The 20,793-nt window shown below is 42.2% G+C and overlaps 3 protein-coding genes across 3 annotated transcripts; 2 read left to right on the forward strand and 1 right to left on the reverse strand.

Moving 5' to 3' along the window:
- Nucleotides 1-453: 453 nt before the first annotated feature.
- LOC115952121 lies at nucleotides 454-1,065 on the forward strand. The gene has a single exon (XM_031069200.1). It carries the CDS (start codon nucleotides 454-456, stop codon nucleotides 1,063-1,065), a length of 612 nt encoding a protein of 203 aa, XP_030925060.1.
- Nucleotides 1,066-1,074: 9 nt separating this feature from the next.
- Nucleotides 1,075-1,929, forward strand: LOC115952122. The gene has a single exon (XM_031069201.1). It carries the CDS (start codon nucleotides 1,075-1,077, stop codon nucleotides 1,927-1,929), a length of 855 nt encoding a protein of 284 aa, XP_030925061.1.
- A 7,275-nt stretch (nucleotides 1,930-9,204) lies between these two features.
- On the reverse strand, nucleotides 9,205-11,217 carry LOC115952123 (exocyst complex component EXO70H1-like). The gene has a single exon (XM_031069202.1). The coding sequence runs from the start codon at nucleotides 11,134-11,136 to the stop codon at nucleotides 9,205-9,207; it is 1,932 nt and encodes a 643-aa protein (XP_030925062.1). The 5' UTR covers nucleotides 11,137-11,217.
- Between the last annotated feature and the right edge of the window lie 9,576 nt (nucleotides 11,218-20,793).

Below are 20,793 nucleotides of genomic sequence, written 5' to 3' on the forward strand. Positions count from 1 at the left end.
GAGGGAAGCGTACATACTACTCAGACGAGCCAAAGCCACTCCCAAGTAGGTAGTCGCATATTCGAAAGGCGAAAAAAATATCAGGCCATGCAGCGAGAGATAGACGACTTGAAAAAGAAGTTGCACTGTGCACAGTGAAGGCGGTCCACCTCCAGCTCAGACACATCCTCTAACGAGGAAGAGGATGTTAGTTACAAGCGGAGGTCAAGAACTCCCCCAAGTGAAACCTTTTCCTACGAAAAGGAGTCGCGCCCTGAACGGAGATATAAGAGCCCATCTAGTAAGGGTTTGGGTAATGATGCCATGAACAAGGCACTGGATCAGATCTCCAGATCACCCTTCACGCACAGGATAGAAGGGGCTAAATTATCTCGGCGCTTCCATCAACCTACGTTTATCATCTACGACGGCCAAGCAGACCCTGTAGAGCACGTGGGCTAGTTTAACCAGAGAATGGCTATCCATTCCAAGAATGAGGCTTTGATGTGCAAAGTTTTTCCGTTCGGCCAAGGACCCGTGGCGATGAGATGGTTCAACAGCTTGAAGATGAACTACATAGATTCCTATAAGCAGTTCACTCAGGCTTTTTGCTCTCGCTTTATTACAAACAGCAGAGTCCCTCGACCCTTAAGTTCGCTATTATCTTTGTCTATGCACGAGGGGGAAACCTTAAAGGCGTACTCGGATAGGTATTGGGAGATGTATAACGAGATGGATGAAAACCACGATGACGTTGTCATCATCACGTTCAAAAACGGTCTTCCCACTGAGCACGGCTTAAGGAAGTCTCTAACTGGTAAACCCGTCACCAGCGTTCGCCAACTGATGGACAGGATTGACAAATACCAATGGGTGGAAGAGGACCAGCTACAAGGGAAAGGAAAGGAGAAGATCATTCCTCCCAAAGGGAATGATTACAGGTTAGAACGATATGACAGTAACCGGCCGAGAAGGGATTTTTCGAGACAGGTTGGACAAACCAACATGCAAGCGATTAATGCCGTATTCAGAGAAATGGTGCAACAAGTTCTGGAGAACGTAAAAAATGAGCCTTTCTTCAAATGACCGAGTAAAATGGCCGGAGACTCCTCAAAGCGCAACCAAAACCTGTATTGTCATTATCATCAAGACTACGTGCATACCACAGAGGATTGCAGGAATCTATGGAATCACCTGGATCAATTAGTTCGAGAAGGAAAATTACACCACCTTTTACACCCCTCTAGCGGTCATCTAGGCCAGGCAGTCCAGGAGCCTCGAAAAGATGTATTTTTGAGACCTCCCATGGGGACGATACACGTCATCTTCGCCGCTCCAGGGAGGACCGGCTCTTTTCCTTCCGGGGTGCTGTCTGTGGCTCGACTCCCTGCCAAGGATGGTGAGAAGGAATCGAAAAGATCTAAAAAGGGAAACTCACTAGTGCTGGGGTTCTCGGACAAGGATAAGATGGGAACTATCCAACCTCACGACGATACTTTGGTAGTTACGTTGAGGTTTGGAGGGTTCGACGTGAAAAGGGTACTAGTAGATCTGGGCAGTGCTGTGGAATTGATGTACCCTGATTTGTACAGGGGGCTGAACCTAAAGCCTGAGGACTTAACGGCTTATGACTCTCCTCTTATAATTTTCGAAGGGAAGACTGTCATACCAAAAGGGCAGATCAGATTGCCCATACAGACTGGATCAGAGGTAGTGGAGGCGGATTTTATCGTGGTTGACGCCTACTCACCCTACACGGCCATAGTAGCCAGACCTTGGCTCCAGGCCCTAGGAGCCCTGTCTTCTACGCTTCACCAGAAGGTAAAATACCTGTCGAGGAGCCGAGTGGAAGAGATTGGTGGAGATCAGGCCATGGCTAGGCAATGCATGGTGGCCGCCATCTCACGCCGGTCCAATGCTGAATCCTCGGCTTCTATGAAGAACTTATAGCAATCAACCACCTCGGCAACACAAGTCAGAGAACTAGCCGAGGAGATGAAATGTGAAAGTTTAGAAAAGGTTGTCGTTGACAATAATCCGGAAAGATTTTTCCAACTTGGCTCAGAATTACCTCTTCAAGAAAAAAGAGAACTGATCGGGTTTCTGAGGAGGAATGTTGATGTATTTGCATGAGACGCCTACGATGCCTCGGGGGTTGACCCTAGTCTCATTTGTCACTACCTAAACGTTAACACATCTTCTATTCCAAAGAAGCAGCCATCCCAACGCCCGTCAAAAGAGCATGCCGATGCTGTTAGGGATGAAGTGATGAAGCTGAAAAAGGCAGGGGCTATCAAAGAAGTTTTTTACCCCGAATGGTTGGCAAATACGGTGGTGGTAAGAAAAAAGACGGGGAAGTGGCAAGTTTGCGTAGACTTCATAGATTTAAACAAGGCATGCCCAAATGACCCGTTCCCGTTGCCTCGGATAGACCGGTTGGTAGATGTGACTGTAGGCCACCCCCGAATAAGCTTCCTGGATGCCTTCCAGGGTTATCATCAAATACCACTGGCTCTAGAAGATCAAGAGAAAACAGCGTTCATGACACCTGTCGGAAATTACCACTATAAGGTGATGCCTTTCGGTTTAAAGAATGTAGGGTCAACCTACCAAAGGATGATGACCAAAATGTTCAAACCACAATTAGGCAAGGCTATTGAAGTCTACATAGACGATATGGTAGTAAAAAGTAAAGTGGTGTTTGAGCACATGAAAGACCTTGAAGTCATTTTTGGCATCTTAAGGGAACGCAAGCTGCGCCTCAATGCTTCTAAGTGCTCATTTTGGGGTCAAGTCGGGGAAATTTCTGGGCTATATGGTAACTCACAGAGGAATAGAGGTAGGCCCGAACCAAATCAAAGCAATTAATAGCCTACAAGCTTCTCAGAACCCAAAAGAAGTACAGAAACTCATTGGAATGATCACAGCATTGAATCGGTTCATCTCCCGATCTGCAAACCGATGCTGACATTTCTACCTCTTGATGAATAAGTGTAAAGGATTTGAATGGTCCGAGGATGGTGTCCTAGCCTTCCAATAACTTGAAGAATATCTATCACGGCCACCCATCATGTCTAGCCCTGAGGTCGACAAGGTTCTGTTCGCATACATAGCAGTAGCCTCTCATGCTGTAAGCTTGGTATTGATACGGGTTGATAATGGGATACAACGACTGGTATACTACGTAAGTAAATCATTACATGAAGTTGAAGTGCGCTACTTGCCACTGGAAAAGGCAATTCTTGCAGTAGTGCATGCCACACGAAAACTTCCCCACTACTTTTAGGCACACACAGTCATTGTCCTAACTCAACTTCCCCTCCGATTAGTGTTTCGAAGCACCGATTACACAGGAAGAATCGCCATGTGGAGTACGCTTCTAGGGGCTTTCGATATTAAATACATGCCTAGGACCTCTGTTAAGGGTCAAATACTCGCAGATCTAGTCGCTGAATTTGCTGAATCCTCTATAGAAGCAGTAGTCGAGGAGGAAGACATGGATGGAAAATCGGTTGGCATAATCTCTACACAAGGAGCCTTGCGATGGAAGGTCTATGTGGATGGCACGGCAAACCAAAAAGGATCTGGGGTAGAGCTAGTTCTAATATCGCTCGAAAGGATTACCATTGAAAAGTCATTAAGACTTGGGTTCTCGGCTACAAACAATGAAGTCGAATATGAGGCTTTGCTGCAAGGAATGATCATGGTGCAAAAAAAGGGCGGAAAGGAAATGGAAGCATTCTCGAACTCCAGACTAGTCGTAAGCCAGGTGAGGGGCGAGTTGGAGGCTAGAGATGTGAGAATGCAGGAATACCTCGGTTAAATCAAACGCCTGCAATCAGACTTTGAATTTTTTTAATTTGACTCATGTCTCTAGAAGCGGGAACACACATGCGGATTCGCTGGCCATTCTTGCCATGTCTTCTGCACAGGATCTACCACAAGTGATCCTTGTTGAGAATTTATGCAAGACAGGTTCAATTGAAAGGGATACAGTTCGGATCCATCAAGTCAGAAGGAATCCGAGCTGGATGGATCCCATAGTGAACTTCCTCAAAGATGATGTATTACCAGAAGGGAAATTGGAGGCCGAGAAGATACGAAGGAATGCTCATCGATTTTGGTTGTCAGAGGACCACAGGCTATACAAGCGCTCCTACTCTGAGCCATACCTACTATGCATACACCCAGAGGTATCAAAGTCATTGTTTGAAGAACTGCATGAGGGAATTTGTGGGAGTCACACGGGAGGAAGATCGCTAGCACATAGAGCACTCACCCAGGGGTACTGGAGGTCGAACATGCAGAGAGAGTCCCAAGAATATGCAAAGAAGTGTGATCAATGCCAGAGATTCGCCCCAAATATCCACCAGCTGGGGGGAATCCTTAACCCCCTCTCCAGTCCTTGGCCATTCGCTTAGTGGGGTCTGGATATTGTCGGCCCTTTCCCGAAAGCAGCAGGGAACAAGCGATACTTAATAGTTGGCACTGATTATTTCATCAAATGGGTGGGGGTTGAGCCTTCAGCCAACATCAGGGATGTGGACGCAAAGAAGTTCATTTGGAAAAACATCATTACGCGCTTCGGAACTCCTCGCACCCTCATCTCGGACAATAGCCTTCAATTTGATAATAAAAACCTTCAGGAAATACTGCTGCGACTTTGAAATCACAAACCGATATTCCACTCCAGCCTATCCCCAAGGAAACGAGCAAGCCGAGGCTGTGAATAAGGTCATAGTGAGCAAGTTGAAAAAGAGACTGGATGATGCAAAGGGAAGATGGGTGGAAGAACTACCACACGTCTTATGGACCTACTGAACCACGTCGCGACGGTCAACGGGAAAAACTCATTTTTCAATGACTTATGTGGCCGAAGCTGTGCTCCCCCTGGAAACTAGCTTCCTAATGTTGAAATTCAGTACTTTACCCCAAGAAATAATGACGAGTTACTAGGGAGAAGTCTAGACTTAGCCGAGGAGAAAAGATAAAAGGCAATGATCCAATTGGCCTATTACCACCAAAAGCTAAAGTAGGGGTATGATACTAATGTAAAACTTCGGCCCTTAGGGCCGAGCGACCTCGTGATGAGAAAAATTTTTGGCAACGCTAGGAATCCTTCTTAGGGCAAGCTGGGACCCAACTGGGAAGGACCAAATCGCATCACCTTAGTGGTAGGAATAGGTGCTTATTATCTGGAAGACCTAGACGAGAAAACTATACCTCGCTTATGGAATGTAAATAATCTGAGAAGATATTATTATTAATGAAAACAGTTATGCCTGTATTGTGTCTTATGATCATCGCGTATTTGTTGGCTCACTTTTATCCAAGTTTTAAACAGAACCTAAATCCTGCATGGATCCTCGGACCACAGACGTAGGGGAAATTAACAACTTATGGCATCAATACAAGTTTTAAACAAAATCTAAGTCCTGCATGGATCCTCGGACCACAGATTTAGGAGAAATTAACAACTTATGGCATCAATACAAGTTTTAAACAGAACCTAAGTCTTGCACGGCTCCTTGGACTACAGACTTAGGGGAAATTAAGAACTTATGGCATCAATACAAGTTTTAAACAGAACCTAAGTCCTGCATGGCTCCTCGAACCACAGACTTAGGAGAAATCAACAACTTATGGCATCAATACAAGTTTTAAACAGAACCTAAGTCCTGCATGGCTCCTCGAACCACAGACTTAGGGGAAATTAACAACTTATGGCATCAATACAAGTTTTAAATAGAACCTAAGTCCTGCATGGCTCCTCGGACCACAGACTTAGGGGAAATTAACAACTTATGGCATCAATACAAGTTTTAAACCGAACCTAAGTCCTGCATGGCTCCTCGAACCACAGACTTAGGGGAAATTAACAACTTATAGAATCAATACAAGTTTTAAACAGAACCTAAGTCCTGCATGGCTCCTCGAACCACAGACTTAGGAAAAATTAACAACTTATGGAATCAATACAAGTTTTAAACAGAACCTAAGTCCTGCATGGCTCCTCGGACCACAGACTTAGGGAAAATTAACAACTTATGGCATCAATACAAGTTTTAAACAGAACCTAAATCCTGCATGTCTCCTCGAACCACAGACTTAGGAAAAATTAACAACTTATGGAATCAATACAAGTTTTAAACAGAACCTAAGTCCTGCATGGCTCCTCGGACCACAGACTTAGGGAAAATTAACAACTTATGGCATCAATACAAGTTTTAAACAGAACCTAAGTCCTGCATGGCTCTTCGAACCACAGACTTAGGGGAAATTAACAACTTATAGCATCAATACAAGTTTTAAACAGAACCTAAGTCCTGCATGGATCCTCGGACCACAGACTTAGGGGAAATTAACAACTTATGGTATCAATACAAGTTTTAAACAGAACCTAAGTCCTGCATGGCTCCTCGAACCACAGACTTAGGGGAAATTAACAACTTATGGAATCAATAAAAGTTTTAAATAGAACCTAAGTCCTGCATGGATCCTTAAACCACAAACTTAGGGGAAATTAACAAAGTCCTGCATGGATTCTCGGGCCACAGACTTAGGGGAAATTAACAACTTATGGCATTAATACAAGTTTTAAACAGAACCTAAGTCCTACATGGCTCCTCGGACCACAGACTCAGGGGAAATTAAAAACTTATGGCATCAATACAAGTTTTAAACAGAACATAAGTTCTGCATGGATCCTCGAACCACAGACTTAGGGGAAATTAACAACTTATGGCATCAATACAAGTTTTAAACAGAACCTAAGTCCTGCATAGCTCCTCGGACCATAGACATAGGGGAAATTAAAAACAAATTAAAAACTTATGGCATCAATACAAGTTTTAAACAGAACATAAGTCCTGCATGGATCCTCGGACCACAGACTTAGGGGAAATTAACAACTTATGGCATCAATACAAGTTTTAAACAAAAATGTATATATTTTTTCTATACTAAAGAGATGAGGGGCTAGATAATAAGTTCAGATGATGTTTTGCATTTGAATGTATTGATTTTAAAGGTTTTGAATAAATATTATAAATCTAAAAATGTATTTAATAATATATTAATATGTCATTTAAAGTTGTAAATAATATAATATATAACACCATGTATATTGTTGGATACAAAATCCTTTGAATACCGTTCCTATTATACTTGAGTAATTTATGATTAGAAAAGAAAAATAATTTTTTTTAAAATTTACTAAAAATATTATTAATTTTTACAAATTAATATAAGAAGTTCAACGGTTACATCTACAATATTTTAATAATAAATCTTAAGTGGTAAGTTATTATTAATTCTAATTCGAACCCACAAATAAAATCCACAGAATATAATAAATATTTATTGTAATTAAAATATTTATTTATTATTTGGTTGAAATTAAAATCCACCGAATAGAATAAAAAGTAATTAAAATATTTATTTATTATTTGGTTGAAATCCACTGAATACAATAAATTGACAAGTTTGTTTTGAGGCTTTATGTGTGGCGTGACTGTGTACTTGTACCAGTACCAGTAAGTATATTTAACATTTTTGGACGCAAAGCCAAAGCCAAACCAAAACGAAAAGAAAGGAGAGGAGGAAAGGGAATAAAATGGAAAAAAATGGAGAAAGAAGAAAAGGAGAGAGAAGATAAATAACAGTGAGCGTATGAGGAGGGCATCATATGGTAATAGGGCCAACTAAGGGAAGTTACAGATTGTCAGACCAAAAGCAAAAGGGAGAAGCCTGTCCTCTGCTCTACTCTAGAATTCTAACAAAACCAGGAAGTTCGCTCCTTTTTTTTCTCTCTCTTCTCCGTGCACAACGAACTCACTAGCTTCTCCTTTCCTCATCTTCTTTTTCCTCAGATGCACACAAACACACCCATGTACAAACATATCCACACAGACAAATCAACACACAGATACACAAACACACCCACACACAAACAAACCCATACGGAAAAACCAACAGAGAGACAGATCGATGCTTGTGGAACGATTGATGCTTGACTAGAGTTCTTAGGTCTTGATTGGTGCTTGACTGGAGCTCGCGGGTCTTGATCGGTGCTTGACTGGAGTTCGTGGGTCTTAATCGGTGCTTGACTGGAGCTCGTGGGTCTTGATCGGAGCTTGACCAAGATGGGTCTTGCCTGATCGGAGCTAGGGAGATCTGACCAAGAGGGAGAGTTGATCTGTGTAGGTATAGAGTTGGGTAGAGAGATGGGTCTTGCTAGACATCAATGCTTGTTTGGAGATTGGGTCTTGTTTGAGGAGTGAAGCTATCTATGGAGATTTGACCGGGTATAGAGATGAATGGAGATGGGTACAGAGATGAGTACAGAGAGAGAGCAACAAATCAAAAAAAAAAAAAAGGGTAGAGAGAGAGAGAGAGAGAAAGTGCGTATGTGTAAAGGGGGTAGTTGAGAGAAAAAAAAAATTCAGAAGAATGAATATTTTATTGAAATATTTTGTAAAATAGATAAACTAATGTGAATGTTTTGTAAAAGTGATGATGTAAAATAGAAAAAATAAGTTTTAAGTGTAAAATAGACGGAATTTTATGTACAAGCTAATGTTATTGCTCTAACTATGCATATATACACAGTTACTGTTCACCGTGTAAATAATTTTTTTATTCTTTTTTCTCTCTTCTCTCTTCACCTCACTCTCTTTTCCTTTCTCTCTCCTTTCACGGTTACTGTTCACAGTGTTAAAAAATGAATATTTTATTTGATTAAATGTGTATAATAGACAAACTGATGTAGGTATTTTGTAAAAATAGATGTGTAAAATAGAAAAAATAGGTTTTAGATGTACAAAATGGAAAAAATTTTACACATACTAATGTAGATGCTGCCTGTTTAGTGAGTGAGTTCAAACTCACATTTTAAACAATATTACATATTTTCACACACTTTTTCATCTATACGTATTTCAAAAAACTCTAAACAATCATAAGGGGGTATAAAAACGCAGGTATAAAAAATTGAAAAGGGGGTATAAGTATATAAGGATGTTAGACAAAAGTACGAAACATAGCCAAAAATAAGTCAAAATCTGGCTATCAAAGCAACAAATTGCCAACTAAGCACAAAAACTGTTTGATATTGTTGTTTAAACAACAATTTTAAGTATTTAAATAATAATAATACATTTAACACGTTTTTTCACAATACTCAAAATTGAACGACAATACTTAACCATTACTACCGAACAGCCCTTAACCTCTAGACCACGAATGTCGTTCATGAGACGAGGAATTTGCAGAGGAAACACTAGTACTAGTACTCCCTGAGTTATTGTTGTTCCCAAAGAACAGGTCCGACAGGTAATTCCCCACATCCTCAGCGGCAAATCTGACAATTAACCCAACATTTCGCTCTCCAACAACATTAGACCTGTGAGCGTCGTAGAATTCCCGATAACTTGGGACAATCTTTCTCGCTAATGAGACTTTCACTTCGTCTCGAAGTTTCGGGTCCGATACGAAAAACGAGCTCTGTTTCCTAAAAGTTTCGTCGAAGCTCGAATTGAATTTCCTGAAAATTTCCTTCGCCTGAGCTGGAGTAATCGTGGCCGTTGGATTTTCCGGCAGCGTTGCAATCACTGGGCCCCACGCTAATCTCTCGTAATTCGCGGCGAATAGTTTCACTTTCTCTTCGTGCTTTGCGATCCAATCTTCGCCGAGAAGGTACTTTAAGTTCGAGGTTTGGACTTTGGAGACAACGTGGTTAAGGTTGTTGGCTAAGAATATGTTCGAGAGACAAACGTCTTTGTGATGTTCTACTTTGCCGTCGAGTTTGCTGAGAAGTACGAGGATTAACCAAGCCATGCGCATGGAAATCGCCGGTGCCGGAGAGTCATCGGTGGATGGACTTTCGAAGTACGATTCCGGTAACGATGATCTCGGCGGCGGAGGCCAGTCGGCGAAAATGTCTGTGAGGATGTTACTGTAATCGGCGAGGAGAGAGAGGTAGTTCATGGTGGTGAGAGTCAGAGTGTGAACACCGCCGCCACCTTGGATTTTCGACTTCGACGAGTCCTTTTGCATTGTTGACTCGAACTCCGATAGCATTGAGCGGACCGTGTCGCTGAGTTTGTTCAGCGAGTTGAGAGCTTGAGCTCGAACGGTGACGGTTGATTCGAATGAGAAGATGGAATCGATTTCGATCCAGTTGGTTGAAATCGCTGTGTACATGTCGAGCACACGGAAAATTTTCTCAGGATGAGATTTCTTGCTCTTAGCTACGAGTTCGGGGAATCCGAAGAGAAGAGTAGCTCCTTCTTTGGAAATCTCAGTGAAACAAGATTCTCTGATCGAGTCTGAGGAAGCGAAAACATGGTCGCAGAGGATTCTCTCTCCGTTGAAAAGAGTTGTCATCGAAACTTTCACTGCCTCCAACCAATCCTTGATTCTGCGATCGAGAACTTCCCAGTCCATCTTATTGATTTGTGAGGAGCTAATTTTTTCAACACCAAGTCGATAAATGCTTTCGTCGATAATCGATTTTCTGATAATTTTGTATATACTGATACACTCTTTGGCGTAACCAGAAGAGATCATACACTCAGCTATGGATCTCAAGTCAGTCATAGCTATGGAAGAAACTTCTTCGACTTCATCGATTGAATCGCCTACGTTGCGCACTTCATCATCGTGTGAGACTGAGCCACCATCGTCGAAATCAGAAATGCTTGATCGAGCGGAGGCGCGTGAGGATCGAGCGGAGACTGATTCGGGGTCCAAGTGAGCTCGATTCATGGAAAGGATTTGATAGAACTCCTTCTGGAGTCTCTTCATGGCTATCTGCATAAGGTTCTGTGCGTGCACGAGTTTCTCCGAGGTCGAATTCTCGGTGACCAAGGCGTGCATGGATTTCTGAAGATCGTTCACGCACCTGATGAATTGCATGGCTTCACTTTTGCTCTCGTAGAACAAAGATGTGACTTTGGCAAAAGTAGAGGTTTCTGGGTTCCACTTGTTTATCAAAACCGTGGCCGCTTCGATGCTCTGCTCGATCAATGACTCCGAAAAGTTGCGTCGAGGAGTACCAGTTGAAATTGAGTTTCTTGCAGGTGAAGAATATCGAGACATAGAGAAAGATGAAGTTTTGGAGTTGAAGCAAATACTCCTCATTCCTTTTCTAGGCATTTTTAAGATCTTGGAGTGAATATGAGTGATTGTTTGTGTTTGGGTGTGATGGGTGTGATAGATAAATACTTGAGGTGTGTGAGAAAAGGTATATCACCGTATCAGAGCTATAGATTTATTTCTAGTTCTTAGTGTCTTTGTTTATGGAAAATTGTGAGTTGGAACATTGTTGTGGGGGTATATATAGACAAACGAACAACGCCGTTGCTTGGCCGAAACTAAGAAAAAAGAAAAGAAAAAAGAAAGAAAGAAATGAACGCCACCATTATTGCTTAAAGAAATATTGTACCAAGATCCATTTCTTTGTTTTCTTCCTTCTTCTCATTGTAAGCATTAGAACACAGAGGCCCTTTGTATAGAATTATATATATATATATATATATATATATATATTTATTTAAATTGAAAGTAGTGGGCTTTTGGGATTTGCAAAGTAGTGACTGGCAGGTCGAGGTCAACGGGGTTGGCTCTTGGCATTGAGTTTCACTTTCATTGTGCCGTTACCACCTTATAGTTACCAACTTTTCTTCATCTTCTCTCTCTCTCTCAGTGTGTGCAATGAGATTTGAAAATTCTTATTTATGGCATTGGTGACCTTAAATTGCACAATTGATTCAGTCTATTCGTGATTATTTTTTGGAGATGTGCTGGTACAGACTTTGTGATGGGATAGACTCAGACTTTTCTCATGCTCTGGTGGTGATGTTGCGAGAAGAGGACTTGCCTTTTTAAAACTATTGGTTTCCTCTCATACTTTTTTTTAAAAATAGATATGTACGCTTAATTGAAACTCTGTACCTCTGTTCATTTTTTAATTTTGCTGACTCAATCCAGAATCAAATTTAAAAAAATTGATACGTACACTTAATTCAAACTCCTTACCTCTATTCATTTTTTTAATTTTGCTGACTCAAGCTATAACCAAAAAATATTCGATAGCCATTTTAAAACTATTGGGTTCCTCTCATACTTTTTTTAAAAAATTGATACGTACGCTTAATTGAAACGCCGTACCTCTATTCATTTTTTTAATTTTGCTGACTCAAGCTTGAACCAAAAAAATATTCGGTAGCGCTTCATAATTGACTACGTTGCTCCAAAAGAAAACAAGGAAGAAGTAACTTCTATGAGGAAGTTTAAGCATGTGATGATGATGCATTGTTTGAGATATGCTTGATATATTCATGTCGAAAAATTGGCATGTGGGTTGTATTTTATTAATTACAGTGAAGATCTATCATGCGAAAAACCTACTTTAAAAAAAAGAAGGAAAAAAGTCTTCAATTTGAGGCTTCATGATAAGGTTATTATTGTAGTTGTTGTATTTTATTTTTTAGCACCTACTAATTTTTGTTTTCTATTTGAGGCTTCATGATAAGGTTATGATTGTAGTTGTTGTATTTTATTTTTTAGCACCTACTAATTTTTGTTTTCTATTTGAGGCTTCATGATAAGGTTATTATTGTAGCTGTTGTATTTTATTTTTTAGCACCTACTAATTTTTGTTTTCTTCCAGTTTCATGTGAGACAAAGTTTATATCCACTGGTCTCTATATGATTACTACATGAACTACCAATTTTAAATTTGTATTATGGCTCACTTTATTGTACAAATAATTCTTTAATTTTGATTGGATTTCTACGTTTATTTGAGTATTTAGATTAATTCATAATAAAAACATCTAACATCTTTAAGAAATCAAGGCATGCATATAATATTTTAGAAGTTTTCAATATTTGATCATACTGTTTGTGGATCCGGGAAGTTTACAATCCGGCCCAAGCTCTATCTGGGCCCAGGGTCCGTGCCGAGGAGGTCTCTTGCCGAGGACGAGTGGTCGATGGCCGGGGAGATAAGGAGAACGGCTGAGAAGCTGCCCTATCCTCGGCACTCCAGAACTTCGATGGGAAGATCAATGTCTTGGTGGAGGCTATCCCCAGGCAGTCCCCTGAAGGGGATGTAAGTGGAAGGGGGCCCATAGGGAAGCAGGGTGTAGGATTGGATCAAGGACGATGCGTCCCCTCAGCACTAAATGCATCTGCCAACACCCAGATCCGATTAATGAGAAAAGACGTTGGGACGGTGTAAACTTCGATCTTCGCAACTAGTAGAAAGTAAGACGGGACGGTTGATGGGATGGATACAGAAATCAGCCCCTGCCTGACCTACAAGTGGAGGGCCAAGATCAACCAAGACGGACTATATAATAAAAAGGTAGGTGCACCAAGCAAAGGGCTGGGAAAAATGGCCAAAAACCAGAGTCTCCCAGCCCACCTCCAAGAGAAAGACTCCAGGGGTGAATGAAACATAATTATATACGAACACCCCGAAAAACCCACCGCCTGGTGACTAAGGCCTAGCCTTTCAAACCCACGCTCTACAAATGATATTGTTTGGGCCCTTTTTACGTGCGAACCCGACACTGTTACGGTCCGCCACGAATCGCGTCCTTACAATTGGCGCCGTCTGTGGGAAAAGCTTCGGGAAACGATAAGTGACAAGGACTGACAAGTATTGGCGGATCTCTGATGTCATCAAAACCCTCCTATCTGTCCGAAGAGACGGATAGCAGGATTTTGAGGGGCTATTTTGGGTCTGGGAAGTTTACAATCCGGCCCAAGCTCTATCTGGGCCCAGGGTCCGTGCCGAGGAGGTCCCTTGTCGAGGACGAGTGGTCGATGGCCGGGGAGATAAGGAGAACGGCTGAGAAGCTGCCCTATCCTCGGCACTCCAGAATTTCGATGGGAAGATCAACGTCTTGGTGGAGGCTATCCCCAGGCAGTCCCCTGAAGGGGATGTAAGTGGAAAGGGGCCCATAGGGAAGCAGGGTGTAGGATTGGATCAAGGACGATGCGTCCCCTCAGCACTAAATGCATCTGCCAACACCCAGATCCGATTAATGAGAAAAGACGTTGGGACGGTGTAAACTTCGATCTTCGCAACTAGTAGAAAGTAAGACGGGACGGTTGATGGGATGGATACAGAAATCAGCCCCTGCCTGACCTACAAGTGGAGGGCCAAGATCAACCAAGACGGACTATATAATAAAAAGGTAGGTGCACCAAGCAAAGGGCTGGGAAAAATGGTCAAAAACCAGAGCCTCCCAGCCCACCTCCAAGAGAAAGACTCCATGGGTGAAGATAACTTAGACACGTACGAATACCACGAAAAACCCACCGCCTGGCGATCAAGGCCTAGCCTTTCAAACCCACGCTCTACAAATGATATTGTTTGGGCCCTTTTTACGTGCGAACCCGACACTGTTACGGTCTGCCACGAATCGCATCCTTACACTGTTAACTTCTAAGTTATTTTATTTTTCAACTCTACTTCTTCTCTTTTTTTCTTTTTTTCTTTTTTAAATCTTTATGTGATCAACTTTACTTTTAAGTATTCATAAGATTTTTTTGAATATCTTATACTTTGATTAATTTTTAACTTCATATATTAATTACTATTTTTTAGAAGAATTAATTACTATTTAATGGTTTTCTTTTTTACTTGTTTGAAATATACGTTTATAGTTAGTTTAAATTATGAAATATCTTAAACATAATAATGATTATACTAATTACTACAAACACTAGGCTCAAAAACGTTTTCTTGAAACCAAGCATGAAAAGAAAAAATTATAACTCACATTTATATTATAATTTTTCTATGGTAATCAAGTATTTTTTTAATAACTTAAATTTTTTTTTTATAATTTTTTTAAATTAATTTTATCTTAATCTTGTCCCCTAAATCAAAATCCTAACTCCGTCATTGTTTGCGTAGATAATTATGCATCATGATATATAATAATAGTTCATAATTGCATATTAATATTAGCCCATGTCAATTAATTTATCAAATGGATACTGAATTGCTGATTAATACAAATTAATCGTACGTTTGTCAGGAATCATATTTTTATTAATTAATTAATTTATTTTGACAAGGTGGAATCAGATTGTTTTTATTTTTTATTATAAAAATTGGTATTAGTCAGATTTGTTGGAACTACTGAAATGGGAATTTTTAGTCCGCTAATCTACCAGTCAACTATTTGACCTTGTAGGCATATAAGTTTGTAACTAAGAATCCATATAGACACGACATATCCTTCCATGCAAATCAGACATAACATTTTGGTAGCAAAATATCATTTGTGACGAAGACGATGAACCAAGAAATATAAATAGGGGGTGTAAGAAGATTATTGAAACTGGTTAATAACGTATATTGCTACCAATGTATAAAAGATAACATAAAAATATGATATAGAACACAGCACTAGATACAACAAACCAAGAGATATTATTAGATTCAACAGGGTTTTTACATCAGACATAAGAGAAACTGAGGGACCAAGGCTTATAATCTTACAAGGACTTATAAGGGCTTTCTTCACTCTCTTCACTCTACTCTTTACAAAGGCACCAGAGGCCTATTTATAGGCAAAATATTAAAAAATAATTTACATTCAGAGTACAATGAGCTTCCAGAGAGGACGGTAGGGGCGGTCTTCGTGTTGACAATTGTCCAGGGAAGTAGAGGTCTCAGTTGAGTATTGTTGGGCTGATCAGTAGGTGTCAATCCATGTAGGGGCCCTGGCTTCATAGTTGTACTCATCTAGATACACTTCTGAAAAGTAGATTTTTGGAGATAAGGGTGCTACGTCTGAAGACGCTTCTAGGACCATTTTTTTTTTTTTTTTAAAGTGTTAAAGATGTCTAGTCTCATCCATCTCTTCCATGGAACCATTCTTCATCAACATCCATATCTGGATCATGGTTATGATAATAAGGATCGTCATACCCTATAAGAGGATTGGGCATGGGCATTTCCCAATGATCTTCATGTGGCCATTGTTGTTTACAAACTTCTGGATTAATTGGCATTATTTCAGATAAGGTTCCTTTATTAAGGGATTCTGTCATTATGAGAGCATGGTGACAAGATACCTAAGAAGTGTCCATATGTGTGTGGAGAGTGCCATTTGGATTAGTGACCCAATGTATCTTTGCTGGGTGAAAGATTCCTTCTACACAGATATCATTTTTGGAATTGAGTTTTGCAACCAAACACGCTAAGGTAATTTTACAACCAAATCTTGGATGTTCTGCTTTAGGATACTTTATCCATTCTCCTTCATGAGCATTGTAGGGGCGGTTTTTAGGGCCCAGACCCAGCAAGTAAGTGGTTCTGGCCCAAAAGACCCTACAATTGGCGCCGTCTGTGGGGAGAACTTGTGTCTCGACAAGTGAAACTGTAAGAAATGGAAGGATCAGGTCCGCGCCAAACCGGACGTGCAAATTCCCAACGGCAAGACAATTTTTTGAATCTCGAATGAGAGAAAGACCAAGATAAGCAACAAGAGGGTAGTGTGAACACCTCTCACACGAGTAGAAGCCGCTCGAAAGGGAAAGGTCATGCATCCCATAAGCAAAACGATCGAAAGGCTCTACAGTAAGAGATTGATGATTTGAAGAAGAAGCTGCGCCGAGCGCAGCAAAAACGTCCTTCACCCGGCTCGGACACTAGCAGTGATGAGGATAATGAATACAGGCGGAGATTAAGAACCCCTTCAAGCGAGACTTTTTCCTACGAGGAAGAGCGACCTCGTAAACGCGGCCACAAAAGCCCATCTTACCAAGGCCTGGCCAACGATGCCATGAGCAAGGCCCTGGATCGCATCTCCTAGTCGCCTTTCACGCGTAGAATAGAGAGGGCAGAGCTTCCTCGGCGGTTCCATCAACCAACGTTTGCTATATACAATGGTCGGACTGACCCAGTAGAGCATGTAAGCCAATTTAATCAGAGGATGGCCGTCCATTCCAGGGATGAGGCGTTAATGTGTAAGGTGTTTCCGTCCAGCTTGGGACCTATGGCGATGAGATGGTTTGATGCCCTCAAGTCGAATTCCATAGATTCCTTTAAACAGTTGACACAGGCTTTTGGTTCCCGCTTCATTACCAGCAGTAAAGTCCCTCGGTCCCTAGATTCCCTCCTATCCTTGTCCATGCGGGAAGGGGAGACACTGAAGGCCTACTCAGACAGGTACTGGGAAATGTATAATGAGATAGAAGGAAATTATGATGACGTCGTCATTAGTACGTTCAAAAGGGGCCTGCCGACAGAGCATGGCTTAAGAAAGTCCCTCACTGGGAAGCCAGTCACCAGCATGCGCTAACTCATGGACAGAATTGACAAGTACAAAAGAGTCGAGGAGGACCAGCAGATGGGGAAGGGTAAAGTGAAGGTTGTCCCTCAGGAGAGGAGAGACTTCAGGTCGAATCGTTTTAACAGCAGTAACAGGCCGAGAAGAGACTACGCGGAACAGTCTGGATCCACTGGGGCTCAGGCAGTCCATACTGTGTTCCGAGAACCATTACACAAGATCCTAGAGAAGGTGAAGTGTGAAACTTTCTTTTAATGGCCGAACAGGATGGCAGGTGACCCCTCGAAACGTAATCAAAATCTGTATTACGCGTACCACCAAGAGCCAGGTCACACCACCGATGATTGCAGGAATCTAAAAAACCATTTGGACCGACTTGTCTGAGAAGGGCAGTTAAGGCATCTGTTGCATCGCCTTGAAGGATGGCAGGAACAGTCAAATATCGAAACCAAACAAAGTACATTGAGGCCACCCATTGGCACAATAAATGTCATTCTTGCCGCACCTGGAAGGACCGGTTCCAGCCCTTTCAGAGTAATGTCAGTGGGCAGGTTCCCGACTGAGCTGGACGATAGGGAATCCAAGAGAGCCAGAGTGATTGCCACACCCTTAATCGGGTTCTCGGAGGAGGACAAACAAGGAACCCTTCAAACCCACGATGATGCCCTAGTCGTCACGCTCAGAATTGGAGGTTATGACGTGAAAAGGGTGTTAGTTGATCAAGGCAGCGCCGTGGAAGTAATGTACCCTGACTTGTATAAAGGGTTAAACTTGAAGTCAGAAGACCTATCACCATACGATTCCCCTCTAGTCAGCTTTGAAGGAAAAACCGTCACCCCGAAAGGCATGATTAGGCTACCTGTGCAAACAGACTCAGATATGGTGGAGGTGAACTTCATTGTGATAGATGCGTACTCCCCCTACACAGCTATCGTGGCCCGACCGTGGCTTCATGCACTAGGGGCTGTGCCATCAACTTTGCACCAAAAAGTGAAGTATCCATCAGGAGGTCAAGTCAAAGAAATAATAGGGAACCAAGGAATGGCTAGGCAATGCATGGTGTCCGCAATCTCACGACGACCAAATAGTGAACCTTCCACCTCAGCCGAGAACGGCTTATAGCAATTAATGACCCTGGTCCCAACTACGGGTGGTGGAGGACCAACCATGGAGGTGAGCTGTGAGGATCTGGAGAAAGTACTCGTCGGATCAGACCCTGAGAGGTTTTTTCAGATCGCCTCAGAATTACCACCCCAGGAGAAGTCAACACTAATTGATTTTCTTTGACGGAATGTGGACGTATTCACCTGGGATCCCTATGAGGCCCCCGGGGTTGACTCAGATCTCATCTGCCATCACCTTAATGTTAACCCGGCTATAACGCCTAAGAAGCAACCTCCTCGGCGACCGTCAAAAGAACATGCAGACGCTGTGAGAGAAGAGGTCGCAAAATTGAAGAAAGCAGGGGCTATCAAAGAAGTATTCTACCCCGAATGGTTAGCCAACACAGTCGTGGTAAAAAAGAAGAGCGGGAAATGGCGGGTCTGCGTAGACTTCACGGACCTAAACTAGGCCTGCCCGAAGGATCCTTTCCCCATGCCACGGATAGATGATTGGTAGATTCGACTGTCGGACACCCCCGAATGAGTTTTTTGGACGCCTTCCAGGGCTACCATCAGATATCCCTGGCTGCCGAAGACCAAGAAAAAACTGCTTTTGTCACCCCAGTTAGAAACTATCATTATAAGGTGATGCCCTTCGGCTTGAAGAATGCCGGGTCGACTTATCAAAGGATGATGACTAGGATGTTTGAACAGCAGATGGGTAAGAGCGTTGAAGTGTATATAGATGACATGGTGGTAAAAAGCAAATTGGTGGCCGGCCACATCAGAGACCTCGGTGACGTCTTTCAAATTCTGAGAAAGTACAAGCTACGACTGAACGCATCCAAATATTCATTTGGGGTGGGATCAGGAAAATTCTTAGGCTATATGGTGACCCACAGAGGTATAGAAGTTAACCCTGACCAAATAAGAGCCATTCATAGCCTGTAGCCTCCTCGGAATCCCAAAGAGGTCCAGAAGCTCACCGGCATGATAGTTGCTTTAAACCGTTATATCTCCCGCTCAGCGGACAGATGCAGGCCTTTCTTCCTCCTATTTCACAAGTGGAAGGGTTTCGAGTGGACTGAGGAGTGTGCTTTAGCTTTCCAACAGCTCAAGGAATACCTCGCCTGACCACCGATTATGTCCAGTCCCGATGCCGACGAGGTGTTGTTCGCCTACATCGCAGTAGCCTCTCATGCAGTGAGCTTAGTGCTAATCCAAGAAGACAACGGCACGCAGCGACCCGTCTATTACGTGAGCAAATCACTGCAGGAGGCAGAGACCCGGTATCTCCCCCTCGAAAAAGCTATCTTGGCCATCGTACAAGCCACGCGAAAACTCCCCCACTATTTTCAGGCACATACTGTAGTTGTGCTAACTCAACTTCCGTTGAAATCCGTCCTCCGCAGCGCCGACTACACAGGTAGAATTGCAAAATGGGGAACGATTCTGGGCGCCTTCGACATTAGATACATGCCTCGCACCGCTGTAAAAGGTCAGGTCCTCGCCGATCTAGTAGCTGAATTTGCGGAGCCCACACTAGAAGGAAAGGAAGTGTCGGGATCACTAAGTGCTGATGAGAAACTAATCAGCACAGTCTCTCAGCATGAACACAATTGGTGGAAAGCACACATCGACGATGCAGCGAACCAAAGGGGCTCAGGGGTGGGACTCGTTCTGGTCTCTCCCGAAGGAATAACCATAGAAAAGTCGTTGAGGCTCGGATTCTCAGCCACGAAAAACGAAGCCGAGTATGAGGCGCTATTGGAGGGAATGTCAATGATCGGAAAATTTAGAGGGAAAAAAGAGAGAAAGAGAGATTAAAGAATTCTGTAGTCTTTAATCAGAGCAAGAGGTGCACTCATACGTCTCCTTGGACCGGTATCCTGTGGATATAAATGAAATATTCTTACGTTCAGACTGTTGCATGGCATACAACTAATTAACGTTCACTTCGTCCAGCCCTAGTTCTGTAACCCGCTCTCTACAAATTCATTGTCTAGGGTCTTTTGGGCCAGAACCACTTACTTGCTGGGCCTGGGCCCCAAAAACCGTCCCTACAAGCATCATTTTTCAAAATTTCAGACCAAAATTTGCGAAAATATTTATTTCCACGTTGGAAAATATATCTGTTAAATTTCTGGCTCAAAATGAAGACACAAGTAATACTCATTGAGTAAATACCACATGTAGAGATAATGTGCAACAGTCCATTGAGTTATCCAAAAGGCAAAAGCAGTTTTCCATGGTTGGTCTATATTAGGGAAAATAGCAAGGAAGAGTCTGTTGTGGTCTTGGAGATAATTATGAAGGACTTTAATGATTCTTTTGAATCTGGCTTATAGGGTCAAGGTCTTTATTTGATCTTTAATTTCTAGGGGAAGGTT

Source organism: Quercus lobata, chromosome 7 (assembly GCF_001633185.2).
Source record: "Quercus lobata isolate SW786 chromosome 7, ValleyOak3.0 Primary Assembly, whole genome shotgun sequence".
NCBI lineage: Eukaryota > Viridiplantae > Streptophyta > Magnoliopsida > Fagales > Fagaceae > Quercus > Quercus lobata.

Bases quoted from the DNA above. Each gene is read 5' to 3' on its own strand.
- LOC115952122 (XM_031069201.1), top strand. From the start codon at position 1,075: ATGGCCGGAGACTCCTCAAAGCGCAACCAAAACCTGTATTGTCATTAT.
- LOC115952123 (XM_031069202.1), bottom strand. From the start codon at position 11,136: ATGCCTAGAAAAGGAATGAGGAGTATTTGCTTCAACTCCAAAACTTCA.
- LOC115952121 (XM_031069200.1), top strand. From the start codon at position 454: ATGGCTATCCATTCCAAGAATGAGGCTTTGATGTGCAAAGTTTTTCCG.